This window comes from Carcharodon carcharias, chromosome 1 (genome assembly GCF_017639515.1).
Source record: "Carcharodon carcharias isolate sCarCar2 chromosome 1, sCarCar2.pri, whole genome shotgun sequence".
NCBI lineage: Eukaryota > Metazoa > Chordata > Chondrichthyes > Lamniformes > Lamnidae > Carcharodon > Carcharodon carcharias.
The window spans coordinates 71,779,292-71,794,825 of NC_054467.1; the positions used below are offsets into that span (position 1 = coordinate 71,779,292).

At 39.4% G+C, this 15,534-nt stretch overlaps 1 protein-coding gene across 5 annotated transcripts in view; it reads right to left on the reverse strand.

Moving 5' to 3' along the window:
- Nucleotides 1-2,604: 2,604 nt before the first annotated feature.
- Nucleotides 2,605-15,534, reverse strand: part of rnf175 (ring finger protein 175) — a 51,365-nt gene continuing 38,435 nt past the window's right edge. Inside the window, exons 8-9 of one of the 5 annotated variants that reach the window (XM_041195086.1) lie at nucleotides 6,321-6,422; nucleotides 2,605-3,411 (exon numbers count right to left, since the gene is read on the reverse strand). In XM_041195086.1, coding sequence (XP_041051020.1) covers nucleotides 3,291-3,411; nucleotides 6,321-6,422 — 223 coding nt within the window. In that variant the 3' untranslated portion in view covers nucleotides 2,605-3,290. Of the gene's footprint in view, nucleotides 3,412-6,275; nucleotides 6,423-15,534 lie in introns of those variants that run through there. The other 4 variants (XR_005943975.1, XM_041195096.1, XM_041195121.1 and 1 more) reach the window with 4 other exon arrangements.

Sequence of the window (15,534 nt, forward strand, 5' to 3'; positions counted from 1 at the left end):
GTTTAGAATTCAAGCTTGCCCTGAAGCCTAGCCTCTCACATGGTACCTTAAATTATACAATTCACAACAATTGCAATTTCTTAAATCTTGGGAATTAAAAATGAGTATTTAACTCACTTAGAGGCATCAATCTGTGGCAGACTCAAAAGCTCTTGGCTGAATATAAACAAAAGTTAGCTGTTCTGAACTTTGAAGAAAGAAATGAAAAATGAAACAAGCATGATATAGAAACTATATATGCTTTTATGATATACAAACAGTTTGTCTCACCAGCTACCTACAGTGATTTGCATTAACGTTTTAAAACCATGATAGCCACCATCGTTATTCTCATCCTGCACAGTGATGCACACTAGTGAGATGTAATGTCTGGATTTTATTTTGCAATTAGTTGTCAGGTTTCCCAAAAGCATTTTTTAAGGAACTTCATTTGGATTTCAATGCATTGATGCCTTACTTTTAGGCAAACTGCAGCATAACATTAGCAATTGTTAGGTCTTAAAATGTTAAGAATGTCTTCTAAGCCCCTACAGCAGAAACCAAGTTGACCACGGGAAACAGGGTCTATTTTAGGAATACCTTTCAACACTGAATCATCATTTTGTAATGAGCTAAGGTGTACAAGATCAGCCCACTACAAACGCCAAATAACTTTTTAACCACCAAGGGAAACACTAAAATCAGGAGCTTTAGACCTGTATCTAACCTTGAGATTGGTTTGCTCCACTGACTTCAATCGGGCAACATATAAAACGGATGCTTACCTGCTTTTTGCCTGGCGATAAAAGTTAAAATTGCCGCCAAGTCTCCCATAAGCTAAAACCTACATGTTTATCCACGTCATTGAAGGAACCGCAAATCACAAGGCTAGCGATCGCCTTTTTAATATGGTACGATATAATACCGAATACCCACGATGTTCTCCTTCATTCTCTGAACGGTGGCAAATACCGCACTGTCAGATGCTACATTCAGAATAAATATAAGATTTATTTAGAAGATAATTACACAGAAGTACGATACTGATGGTACAAATACTTACAAACCAATGATAAAATCAATCAGAAAGTTTAAGTGTCTTGACTGGAACATTTCTTGTACAGTTCAATAATCTGCAAAGCTTTTAGGAAATATGAAGTCTGTATGTGTAAGAGATGGTACTCTGCTCCCTGCACAGAGTCCTAAGTATCAATTCCGGAGCAAAAAGATCGAAGAGAACTGAAGATATTGAACACTGAACTGAACGATGAGTAGCTGTGACAATATTTTGATATCAAGATAAGTCTTCCAAGATGTTAGTCTTGAGATAATTATCTTGCTCCCCAGATATCTTGTTGCCTCATTCATTAGTGACAATAAATTTATCTACTTCCTTCATTATCCAAGCTTGCATATGTTTACATTTCAAAGAAATAATGGCCCAGGTAAACAAATTTGATCTAACTCTTTTGTAAATTAAGTCAGAGTCACTAAAGGAAATCAACCGACTCTATCAAATTGTGGATAAATCAGGCAAGTTTTGAGTACTGACTACACGCGGCAACAGAAACAAAGGAAGTTTTCTTTCCATGTATGTGCAAAACCAAGCTTCAATTCATATCTTGCCCATCAAAAGACATTAAAAACAGAAATTCTTTAAGTTTACTGCATGATGTATCCTTTAGTCACAACTCAAACTTATTGGGGAGAATTTTCCCCCCATTGGGGGGGGTTGTGCAGGCGTGGACATGATCGGTGCCCCCAATTGGGTCCATGCTACCATTTTACGTTGGTGGGCCAGTTAAGGTCCGTCCAACGTGATGTGCGCCTGGAAGTGCTGAACGCTCCCTTTGTGCGGGGAGGCGGGGGGGGTGAATTCCCTGAGTCAGGGCCTGCGCTCTTTCATGCATGTGCAAGAAAGAGCGCAGAAATCTCCCTGAGGTACAGAGCTGCCTCAAGGAGATTAGTTTAAGTTCTCAAAATTTTAATAAAGAAAAGGAAAAATTTTAAGACATGTCCCCTCATGTGGAGCTGGGACATGTTAATGAATTTTGATAAAATTTTTTATTCAATTTATCAACCCTTCATGAAACCTCATCCCGCCCGTGGATGAGGTTCCATGATAAATGCGAAGGTCGCCTGGGCTCTTCGCCTGCCCACCAACCTTAAGGAACTGAAAATCTAAATGATGCGTAGTGACATCAGGACACCCGCCCAACGTCACTGCGTGTCATTTTATGCCTCGGTGAGCGGGCTCCGCCCCAGTTCACCTAGCCGAAAGTTCAGGCCATTGATTCACTTATTGTGTCTCAACTCAACTGCAATAATTATTTTGGCCAGTATCCTGTGATATCGTCATTCATGGTTTGGACAAAACTTTTAAATTAACAAAAAAGATGCAAATATTGTAAAAAATGTTTTTAGAAGGGTTCTATAACATATCAGAAACAGAGATGGTAATGTTTAGGCTCCAAGCCAAATTAGCCAAAGTTATTATTTACATACTGCATTAAGATGGGGAAAAAATTTGTTTCAGGTGAATAAAATTCACAAGTCTAAATACCAAAATTACAAGCTTAATATCTTCAAAATTAAACAAAAAGGAATATCTGCACTGTAACAGAACAAATTATATGGCATTTATTACCAGTTCAAAAACGAAATGAACCATTTAGAGAATAAATATAGATTAAGAAAAAATACAACCCACTGTAAGTAAATGCACCATTGGTGCTCAACATTAAGTGGTAGAAAGAAAAATCAGTATAGGGGCATGAATTAGAATTGTGTAGATTTATAAACAACTGATTACACCAGAATAATTTTTCACAACATATCTCTAAATTAGTGTGGATATTACCAGAATGACGAACTTAATATCTTGTTTAAAAAAGAATGATGTTTCTACATCTCATCATCAAATTTTCTTTGAAGTGATATTCACAATTTCCAAATCAACACTATGAGCTACAATCAACAATGAATCATAAGAATATAGCATGGTAAACACTTTGTTTAATTTGTTTCAACGTTGTTGTTGTTGTTGGGGACTTCATTCTTCTTTTGTGAAGCAGCCTGGGGCTCCTTTTATAAAATCTAGCTTTGTTTCATTTTTAAAAATATTGCACATTAGTTAAGTGACAGTATAATCACCATAATAAGTAATTAATGTACCAACGAAACATATTGCAGCTATGTAAGGCTAGCTAACAAATTCAGAGTAAACTTTTGTACAATAAAGTACAGAATATACAGAATTTAAACAGGTTCTTTTCATTTATATTTTGCATCTCCAAAAAAGTACTAGGGTCTTATTCTAGACCCAATATGTAGTTAATACCCTGTACAAGACCGATAATTACAGGCTGCCATGCAACTAAGTAGCGCAACCAATCTAATAGTTGGCCATATAAAACATGTGTGCGTTCCCATCTGTGAAGAAGTTAAAGAAAGTATTCTGTGCACTTAACAAGAAAATAACATTTATTCATTGTTTACTGTTTAGAAACTTCTGCACCTTTTTAAATGCACATCTTTTGGAATTGCTAATACATACCATAATTCAATGGGAAATTGTCAATCACCTCTATTACACCAACCAGTCTTGCTTTTATTGCTATAATTAATATAACGCCTGATATTCAAGTTTTAAATACATGAAATGTTGACAAATCAAAAATATTATCTGCACTAGACCAATGAACTCTTGGATGGTTACCCAGTCTTGTACTTAAGATATTTATAAGGGTATAATGTTTAAATGGGTATAGGCGTTCTTGTGAGTACAATATCAAAACAATCAGCATTCTACTGCACTGCACTTCTAATTAAAATTCGTACAGCTTGAGTTAATGCTAACACTTAAATGTTTATGGATCATCCTGCAAAAATGCATAATAAGAATGCACTTTCAGGGATAGTGTGTATGCCTTAAAAAGGATACATGGGAGGTTTATCAGAGTGTTACCTGGGATGAGAGATTTCAGTAATGAAGAGAGATTGGAAAAGTTAGAACTGTCCTCCTTGGAACAGAGAAGGTGAAAAGTTAACCTCCTGGAAGTTTTCAAACCAAGAGGGGCTGAATTTTTGGGGGGGGGGGGGGGCGAAGTTGATGGGCAGGCGTGTACAGGCGCGCTTCCAATTGGCACCCCCGAACGGAGGTACAGCACCATTTTACGTGGGCTGGCCAATTAAGGCCCGCCCAGCATGACGTCTGCACGGAAGTGCTATGCTCTCCCTGTGCGGGTGGGGGGAATCCTAAAATCGAGAGTGCGCTCTTTCGCACATGCCTACTTCTCTTTCAAAAACTCAACACGGTTACAATGGGCCAAGTAGCCTCACCCTGTGCGGTTAGTTCATATGATTCTAGGATACTTAGGGATACTCGGGAAATTGAGCAATGTGCATACATGTTTGTCAGCTGCTAAAAATATCCACTATGATAATAATTTAGAGCTGGCAGGGACTTAAGGAAAACACTATTTTACAACAGTATAGAAATTAGTGGGAAACATCACTTTAAAAAAATTGCTAGGAGCTGTGGGGAAGATTACATACATATTTAAATCAATAACCATAAACTGGCCAACATTGGAAAGAAATACAAAACATCTTCTGAACGCACCAGGAACATTCACACATCCAATGGTTAGCAAAAATACAACTTTAAGGAGAAGCAGCTAACATCAAGTATATAAGAGAAAAGCAGAACATTAAATTTGCAGCTGGAAAAAGGAAGACAAACATATGGGGTTCCAATTTCTGACTATTCAAACTCAATAATTGCAAAATATTGCTTTGACAGTACAGAAAAGCACAGCGGTTAGTCAATAAAGAGGAAGTGAATTAAGGGTTAAAAAACCAAGCAATTAATTTTAAATTTTGTACCTTAATGAACTTGCTAGGAATATCACCATGGCAATACTTGCAATATATTTTTTCTCTTACATATAGGAAGGAACAGAACCAAATAGACATGCATACAAACATGCTGGAGAGACTAATGGAAGCTAATGCAAAGAACAAAAGATCTGTTCAATAAAAAGAAGCTTGAAGGAATCATTAAGGTTGCAATATGTGATTATGTGGAGAGGGAGGGACACCCAAATGACTTCAATAAAAGGAGGTCGAGTTTTAGAAATTTGATCCTTTTTTGAATTTGCGGTAGTCACCAAAATGGTGGATGAGGGAAGCTCAGTTGACATTGTCTACTGGGTAGCGAATAGACACAGGAATGCTGGGTGCTTTCTTTTATGCCCCTACATCTAGAGACAGAGGACTAACTAGCCATATATTAAGAATCATATCTAGGATCTTCCTGCTGAGTATTTTAAGTTTAATCTCATTTGGACATGTTGAATTGATATGTAAATATACTGCAGCTCCAAAAATTTAAACTGGCTGTTTTTAACCTTTAAATTAAAAATATTTTTTGACTCAAATACAATTCTAATACAAACAAAATATAGCTTAGCAAACTAGTACTGTTATCAGGATTTAACTGCACACGTGCTTTACAGGGACTGAATTTTTTTTTAAAAAGTACTAACTGTGGAAATTTACATATCCATCAGCATCTGAAAGAGAAAACACAGATTAATCTTTCACATGCTATTAAGATTTTGTAACTAATATATTGGCCCAGAATTCACTGCAGATTAGACCGTTGTGCTCCAATATGAAGCCTGTTATAAAACTACAGGTTTGTGTGTGTAAAATATCACCTGTAATTATACAATTGTCATGACAAGTAATTAGGAAGTTGAAAAGTGGCTTGCTTAATAATTAACTTGCCTCTGAGATATTGAAGTCTGATGTGCATGCTGTGAGGAGATTACAGATCTAAAATCAGTTAGTATAGCAAAGCATCTCATCAGAGAACAGAGACAGATCCACATAGTATTCCTGCCTATCGCAGCTGATATGATGGTTTATCGAGTGGACAAAATTGTTCCTAAATAATAGTATATGAGTTGGCTGGGGGGAGAGGAGGGGGCAGGAAGAGGAGACAGCAAACATACTTACTTAAGCCACCTTCCATACTCACTTTTAAAACAGAATATGTCTAAAATTTTTAGGTGTGCTGTAAGTGGAAGCTAATACCAATCAGAAGTTTCAATATCGCTGTGATGTTTTATAGCACATTGGTACAATTTTGTGGCAGACACATGCGCATGCACAACTGGATCTGGAAACTTCTTTTGAGCAGGCTCACTAAAATCAATTTGTATTACTTATAATACAAATAAATAAATTGTGCAAGTTGAAAGTTAAGTGCTTCCAAGTAACTTTTAGTCAACTTGTTTCATCTGAAGCTTTTTAAACTAAATTTTAAAGGATACGGATTACTTAGCATTCTTTTAAGGTCCACCTTCTCATTACAGTATGGGCATGTCTGCTTTTTACCTACAATGCACCAACCACGAATGCAGAATTCATGAAATCTGAATGTAAGTTAAGGACATTCTGTTATATGGAAATAAAGTAAATGTCAGCTAGCCATTCCAGTTTGTGCTGATTCACTGTTTAATTACCAACATAGATGAGCACAGCAAACCACATTTCTAATGTGTAAATACAAGATGCTAATGATGTGAACGGTTCATATACACATATAATATGGCATTACAAAACTCTGTTATCAAAGGTAACTAAATGGTAAAGTTTTGGGTGCGTAACTGGTGACCAAACAGTTAACTGATAACATATCACACTGTTCTACACACACACAGCATAGCAAGCTCTAAGTGAAAGCATTTTCTGAAATTTTGACAGTGGAAGGTAATTTGTGGATAAGATTTAAAAAACACAATAATGAGTGAAAAGGAAATGTACAATACTTTACCCTCCAAAAGTGCTATAAATTACCTAATCAATCATTGCAAAACAAGAAATATTTCAACGGATTATCATTGGATACCAAAACATAGTTAAATGACACAATAGCAGTTAGCCAAGAACTTGATTGCTGATCTCGCAAGTTTGAAGCCCAAGATTTACTGTCACTCACTGTCAGATTTGGTGAATTTTTCAGGTTCTCAGCTACCTTCCAGAAGATGACTTTTCTTCTTTGGGACAATAACTTAACATGGTTTTGGTTGAATTTGCTCATAATTCTCCTATGATCAGCTATATCAGAGGGAAGGGTAAAACTCCAAGAAAGCGTGTTTGTGGAGGGGGGGGAGGGGTGGATTCAACTTCATGGAAAATTATGAAAAAACTCAAAAGAAAGGAAAGTCCAGGAGAGGCTATATAGGACAGAGTGTTTGGAAAGGGCTAGGAATCTAACTTCAAGCACATGAGATAAAGGGATGACAATGAGAAAGGGGACGGGAAATACAGGACTGAAGGTGTTGTATCTGAATGCACGCAGTATACGAAATAAGGTAAATGAGCTTGTGGCGCAGATTGAAATTGGCAGGTATGATGTGGTGGGCATTACGGAGACATGGCTTCAAGGGGATCAGGACTGGGAGCTAAATATCCAAGGATATACATCCTATTGAAAAGATAGGCAGGTTGGCAGAGGGGGTGGGGTTGTTTTGTTAGTAAGAAATGAAATTAAATCGATAGCAAGAAATGATGTAGGGTTAGATGATGTAGAATCTGTGTGGGTAGAGTTGAGGAACCGCAAAGGTAAAATAACCATAATGGGAGTTATGTACAGGCCTCTGAATAGTAGTCAGGATGTGGGGCACAAGATACACCAGGAGATAGAAAAGGTGTGTAAGAAAGGCAAGGTTACAGTGATCATGGGGATTTCAGTATGCAGATAGACTGAGAAAAATCAGGTTGGTAGTGGATCCCAAGAAAAGGAATTTGTGGAATGTCTACGAGATGGCTTTTTGGAGCAGCTTATGGTGGAGCTCACTAGGGAACAGGCAATTCTAGATTTAGTGATGTATAATGAGGCAGATTTGATAAGAGAGCTTAAGGTGAAGGAACCCTTAGGAGGAAGTGACCATAATATGATAGAATTTACCCTGCAATATGAGAGGAAAAAGCTGGAATCAGATGTAACGGTATTACAGTTGAATAATGGCAACTACAGAGGCATAAGGGAGTAGCTGGCCAGAATTGACTGGGAGATGAGCCTAGCAGGAAAGACAGTGGAACAGCAATGGCAGGAGTTTCTGGGAGTAATTTGAGAGACACAGCAAAAATTCATCCCTAGGAAGAAGAAGCATACTAAAGGGAGGACGAGGCAACCATGGCTGACAAGGGAAGTCAGGGACAGCATAAAAGCTAAAGAGAAAGCATACAATGTGGCGAAGAGCAGTGGGAAACCGGGGATTGGGAAGCCTACAAAGACCAAGAGAGGACAACTAAAAAAGAAATGAGAAGAGAAGATTAAATATGAGGGTAAACTAGCCAGTAATATAAAAGAAGATTGCAAGAGTTTTTTTAGATATATAAAGGGTAAGAGAGAGGCAAAAGTGGACATTGGGCCGCTGGAAAACGACGCTGGAGAAGTAGTAGTGGGGAACAAAGAAATGGCGGAGGAACTGAACAGGTACTTTGCGTCAGTCTTCACAGTGGAAGACACGAGTGACATCCCCAAAGTTCAAGAGAGTCGGGGGGCAGAGGTGAGTATGGTGGCCATTACCAAGGACAAGGTGCTAGGAAAACTGAAAGGTCTGAAGATGGATAAATCACCTGGACCAGATGGATTACACCCCAGAGTTCTGAAGGAGATAGCTGAAGAGATAGTGGAGGCGTTAGTGGTGATCTTTCAGAAATCACTGGTGTCAGGGAGGGTCCCAGAGGACTAGAAAATCACAAATGTAACCCCCCCGTTTAAGAAGGGAGTGAGGCAAAAGACAGGAAATTACAGGCCGATTAACCTGACTTTGGTTGTTGGTAAGATTTTAGAGTCCATTATTAAGGATGAGATTTCAGAATACTTGGAAGTGCAATCTAAAATCATGCAAAGTCAGCATGGTTTCATCAAGGGGAGGTCATGCCTGACAAATCTGTTAGAATTCTTTGAGGAGGTAATGAGTAGGTTAGACAAAGGAGAGCCAATGGATGTAATCTACTTGGACTTCCAAAAGGCCTTTGACAAGGTGCCGCACAGGAGGCTGCTCAGTAAGATAAGAGCCCATGGTGTTAGAGACAAGGTACTAGCATGGATAGAAGATTGGCTGTCTGGCAGGAGGCAGAGAGTGGGGATAAGGGGGTCCTTCTCAGGATGGTGGTCGGTGACTAGTGGAGTTCCACAGGGGTCAGTGTTAGGACCACAACTTTTCACTTTATACATTAATGATCTAGATGAAGGAACTGAGGGCATCCTGGCTAAATTTGCAGGTGATACAAAGTTAAGTGGAGGGACAGGTGGTACTGAGGAGGTGGGGAGGCTGCAGCAGGATTTGGACAGGTTAGGAGAATGGGCAAAGAAGTGGCAGATGGAATACAACGTGGGGAAGTGTGAGGTCATGCACTTTAGTAGGAAGAATAGAGGCATAGACTATTTTCTAAATGGGGAGAGAATTCAGAATTCTGGAGTGCAAAGGGACTTGGGAGTCCTAGTCCAGGATTCTCTTAAGGTTAACTTACAGGTTGAGTCGGTTGTTAGGAAGGCAAATGCATTGTTGGCATTTATTTCGAGAAGACTAGAATATAAAAGCAGGAATGTGCTGCTAAGGCTTTATAAGGTTCTGGTCAGACCACATTCAGAATATTGTGAGCAATTTTGGGCCCTGTATCTCAGGAAGGATGTGCTGGTGCTGGAGAGGGTCCAGAGGAGGTTTACAAGAATGATCCCAGGAATGAAAGGCTTAACATATGAGGAACGTTTGAGGACTCTGGATCTATACTTGACTGAGTTTGGAAGGATGAGGGGAGATCTGATTGAAACTTCTTAAACAGGGGGGTTACATTTGTGATTTTCTAGTCCTCTGGGACCCTCCCTGACTCCAGTGATTCCTGAAAGATCACCACTAATGCCTCCACTATCTCTTCAGCTATCTCTTTCAGAACTCTGGGGTGAAACTTAGAATAGAGTGGACGTGGGGAAGATGTTTCCATTAGTAGGAGAGACTAGGACCCGAGGGCACAGCCTCAGAGTAAAGGAAAAACCTTTTAGAACAGAATGAGGAGAAACTTCTTTAGCCAGAGAGTGGTGAATCTATGGAATTCATTGCCACAGAAGGCTGTGGAGGCCAGGTCATTGAGTGTATTTAAGACCGAGATAGATAGGTTCTTGATTGGTAAGCGGATCAAAGGCTATGGGGAAAAGGCAGGAAATTGGGGTTGAGAAACTTATCAGCCATGATTGAATGGCAGAGCAGACTTAATGGGCCGATTGGCCTAATTTCTCCTCCTATGTCTTATGGTCTTATAAATAAGAAATTTCAATCGAAATAGTTATGAGCAAAACTCTACAATTTCTCTATGTAGCATGCTGCCTGGTGGCAAAAAAATAAAGGGTAACATGGATACAGCAAAGATGGTGAACTGATAATGGTAACTGCAAAACTGAAAATGGTGTTCGTTAAGAACTATGTTATCTATTCTGATTCTTGCAAAAAAAAAAAGCACCTTTTAAATTGACCTGCATGACTTACATCACTTTTTAATCCAGACACATGCATTGCAACCTAACACACATCTTATGGCTTCTCTGCTCAAAAGTGAATGAATAGATTTAGTCTGCACAGCTAACTTTCAAGTTTTCTACAAATTAATTCATTAACAGGCATAGTTACCTCAATAGATTCATTTGTTCATCAAGAACTAAAGACAGACACCAGTTACTCTTATTCAGACATCAAAATTGTTTGTAATTAATTTGGAGGAGGAAGAAGAGACTCGATTTTCAAGTGTGTCTTCATAAGAAACATACATAAATCTATGTAGATATGAATGTGACTGTGGTATTATATTGCTACTTTTGCATCAATGCAAATAGTTTCTGATGTGTATTCATGTAAAAAGAGCATTACTGGCATCAATTTTTAAACGGTTCAGTTCTGGAGGTACAACATAGAAGAAAGTCTATGTTAAGGTACTTAGTGAATGCTGGCCTTGCCAGTGACACCAATGCCACGAAAGAATTTTTAAAAATGCCAGAAACACTTAATTCAAATTGGAGACTGTTGCATCGACAAGAAACCTGAATGCAAACAAAGGCTTGATTCACAAAATTGAAATGAATTAAGCCCATTCAGAAAGTAAATTGTTCAAAAAGGAATGGTGTTGCTCTAAATGTCAGGTACTTTACAGGTAAAGGAAGCTAACTTTCTTGGACTCATTGAATGCACATCCTGTTCCATGTGAAAACTCTAGAACCTTCTCATGTCCTGGATAACCACGCGTGGAAGCATTATCAACTCCAGCAGCTTGAGCTCTGGGTTTTGGAGCGTGAGTAGCAGCTGGCGGCAGTGCAGTATGTGTGAGATTGACAGTTTTGTGGAAAGCATGTTTATAAATGTGGTCACTGCACAGGCTTAAGGGCATTCAGATAAAGAGCGAATGGGTGATTACCAGGCAGTCAAGAAGGATCAAGCAGGTAGTGCTGGAGTCCCCTCAGTACATCTCATTCTCCAGTTCTGAATACTGGTGAGAGTGATGGGGAGTGCAGCCAGAGCCAAGGCCACAGCAATACAGCTAGCTGAGCTGCATGGGGAGGCATGAAGAAGATTGGAAAAGCAATAGTCATGGCTTTTGATAATTAGTGGAATAGACAGGTATTTTTGCAGTCCCAGATATGAATCCAGGATAGTATGTTGCCTCCCTGGTGCCAGGGTCAAGAATGTCACTGAGCAGCTGCACAGCACGGAGGGAGGAGGGCAAATAGCCATTTGTCATGATCCATAATAGTACCAACGATATAGGCAGAAAGAGGGATTTCACTTGCAGGTAGAGTTTAGGGAGCTAAGAAGGAAACCAGCAAGCAGGACCTCACAGGTAGTAATCACTGGTTTACTCCCAGTGTCACATGCTGGTAAGTATAGAAATCTCTGAGGATACAATAGGCAGGGTGGGTAAAGGAGAACAGTAGATGTAGTGTATTTAGATTTTCAAAAGGCATTCGATGAGGTGCCACATAAAAGGTTGCAACACAAGAGCATATGATGTTGGGGGTAATATATTAGTGGATCGAGGACTGGCTAACTAACAGGAAACAAGAGTAAGCACAAATGGGTCATCTTTACGTTGGAAATTGTAACTAATGGAGTGTTGCAGGGATCAGTGCTGGGGCCTCAATTGTTTACAATCTATATGAATAGCTTGGATGAAGAGGTCAACTGTACTGGAACCAAATTTGCTGATGATACAAAGAAAGATAGAGGAAAGCAAGTTGTGAGGAGGATTTAAAGAGTCTGCAAGGGGATATAGATAGATTAAGTGAGTGGACAAAATTTTTGTAGCTGGAGTATAATGTAGGAAATTGTGAGGTTGTCAACTTTGGTAGGAAGAATAGAAAAGCAGAATATTATTTAGAATAGAAAGACTGCAGAATGCTGCCGTACAGAGGGATCTGGGTGTCCTCATACATGAATCACAAAGAGTTAGCATGCAGCTGCAGCAAGTAATTAAGAAGGCAAATTAATGTTGGCCTTTATTGCAATGATGGAGGAGTATAAAAGTAAGGAAGCATAGCTACAATTATATAGGGCGTTGGTGAGACTGCATCTGGAGTACTGTGTACAGTTTTGGTCGCCTTACTTAAGAAGGGATATACTTGCATTGGAAGCAATTCAGAGAAGGTTTATCAGACTGATTTCTGGGATGAAGAGGTTGCCTTATGAGGAAGGGTTGAGCAGGCACGGCCAAAGTCATTGGAGTTTAGAACAATGAGAAGTGATCTTATAGAAACATGCAAAATTCTGAGGGGGCTGACAGGGTAGGGAGGGATTCTAGAACTAGGGGGCAGAGTTTAAAAATAAAGGGTGTCCCATTTAAGATGGAGATGAGGAGGAATTTCTTCTCTGAGGATTGTTCGTCTTTGGAATTCTCTTCCACAGAGAACAGTGGAGAATGGATCATTGAATATATTCAAGGCTGAGTTGAAAAGGTGTTTGATCTACAGGGGAGTTGAGGGTTATGGGGGACAGACAGGAAAGTGGAGTTAAGGTCATAATCTGAGCATGATCTTATTGAATGGCAGAGCAGACTAAATGAGCCAAATGGTGGAAATATCATACGACCTTATGATAAATCAGAGAATAGCACAGATGAATGCATGGCTGAACTGATGATGCAGAAAGAAGGACTTTAGATCCCTGGGACATGGGACCTGTTCAGGATGGATGGGCTCCAACCGAACAGAGCTGGGAATAATTTCCTTGTTGGCTGATTTACTCGTGTTTTGGGGGAGGGTTTAAACTAACTTAGCAGAGGTGTGGAAACCAGGAAGTAATATTAGAGGAAAACCATGGTGCACAAAGAATTAGGAGAGACAGATAGAACTGGAGGAGGTAAGGTATTAGGTCTGGTCAGAGCAAGAAGCTGTGTAATAAGGTCTAAGTTAGGGTTACAGTGCATGTATGTGAATATGCGGAGTGTGGAAAATAAGGTTGGTGAGTTGCAGGCACAGATAGCCACGTGAAAATATGTTGTGGCAATAACAGAGATGTGGTTGTAAGAAGGGCAAGACTGTGTAATAAATATCCCATGCTAAGGAAAGATACGAAGAGAAAGTAACCAGCAGCGGTAGCAGTAACGATGAAGGAATACGTTACAAAACTAGAGGAAGAGAATGTCACAGAAGGATCAAAGGCATAATAGATCTGGTTATAGCTATGAAACAGTAGAGGTACCATTGCATTGCTGGGCTGCTAATTAGTGCAAGAGATATAGGGGTACAAATTTACAAGGAAATAATTGAGAAGTACAAGAACAATAGAGCAGTTTTAAAGGGAGACTTTATTCGAACATAGACTGGGACAGGAATATTGTGAAATGTTGAGAGGAGCATAAGCTTCTGTAGCATGTTCAGGAGAATTTTCTACATTAGTTTGTTTCTAGTCCAAAGATAAAGGAGGCATTGCCACAGCTGTTTCTTGGGAATGAGGTGGGTCAAGTGGACCAAGTGTCACTAGATGAAGGTTTAGGCGACAGTATTCATTGTATCATGAGGTTTAGTTGACTATGGAAAAACGACAAGGAGCAATCCAATATAGGAATACTTAATTAGGGGAGGGCCAATTTTAATGGGGTGAGAATGGGTCTGGCCCAGATAAATTGGAATCAAAGGCTGGCAGACAAAATTGTAACAGACAATGGGATACCTTAGGAGATGGTTTGGGTGCAATCAAGGTACATTCCCATGGGGAGAAAAAGTCGGGCAAATGAATCAGGAGCTCCGTGGATGTGATAGGGAGTAAGTGATAGAGAGTAAGATGGAAGCAGAAAAAATGTGCAATTGACAGGTGTCAGGTGGATAATACAATGGAGAATCAGGTTCAATTTAGAAAGTTCAGAGGGGAAGTGAAAAACAAATAAGAGAAACAAAGAGAGTATAAGAGACTAGCAATTAATGTAAAAATGAATAGAAAAGTCTTCCACAAGCATATAAATAGTAAAAGCTGAGGTATGAGACCAATTAGGGACCAAAAGAGGATTTATGCATGGAGGCAGGGGGCATGGCTGAGGTCTAAATGAGTACTTTGCAGCCATCTTTACCAGGTAAAATGATGCTGCCCAAGCTATAGTGAAAGGGGAAATAGTTGAAACAGTTGGACGAAAAATTGATAAAGCTGATAAGTCACGAGGACCAGATGCATGCATCTAAGGATACTGAGGGAAGTAAAGGTGGAAATTGCAGAGGCACTGGCCATAACTTTCCAATCTTGGTTCCAAGTGAAATAGACATGCCCAAATCACAGAATTGTTACAGCGCAGGAGGCCATTCGGCCCATTGTGCCTGCACTGGCTCTATGAATGAACTTTTCATAGTGCCATCCTCCTTCCTTCTCCCCATAATGCTGCACATTGTTTGAAAAGAAACAATCATCTAATTCCCCTTTGAATGCCTTGAGTTAACCTGCCAACACCACACTCTGAGGCAGTGCATTTCAGACTCTATTTGCTGTGTGTAAACGTTTTTACTCGCATCGCTTTTGCTTCTTTTATCAATTGTTTTGATCCTTCCACCAATGGGAACAGTCTCTACCTATCTACCCTATACAGGCTCCTCATGATTTTGAATACTTCTATCAAATCTCCTCTCTGCCTTCTTTTCTTCCCCTATTAATAAAGTGTAGGATACTGTATGATTTATTAACTGCTCACTTAACCTGTCCTGCCACTTTAATGACTTATGCACATACACATCCAGGCCCTTCTGCTCCTACATTCTCTTTAGAGTTGAAACCTTTATTTTATACTGTCTCTCCACGATCTTCCTACCAAAATGTATTACCTTACATTTCTCCTCATTGAACTTCATCCGCCAGCTATCTGCTCGCTCCACCAACTTGTTTATGCCCTTTTTGAAGTTCTACACTGTCCTCCTCACAGTTCACAATGCTTCCAAGTTTTGTATCGTCCTCAAATTTTGAAATTGTTCCAAGAACAATATCATTAATATACATCAGGAAAAGCAAGGGT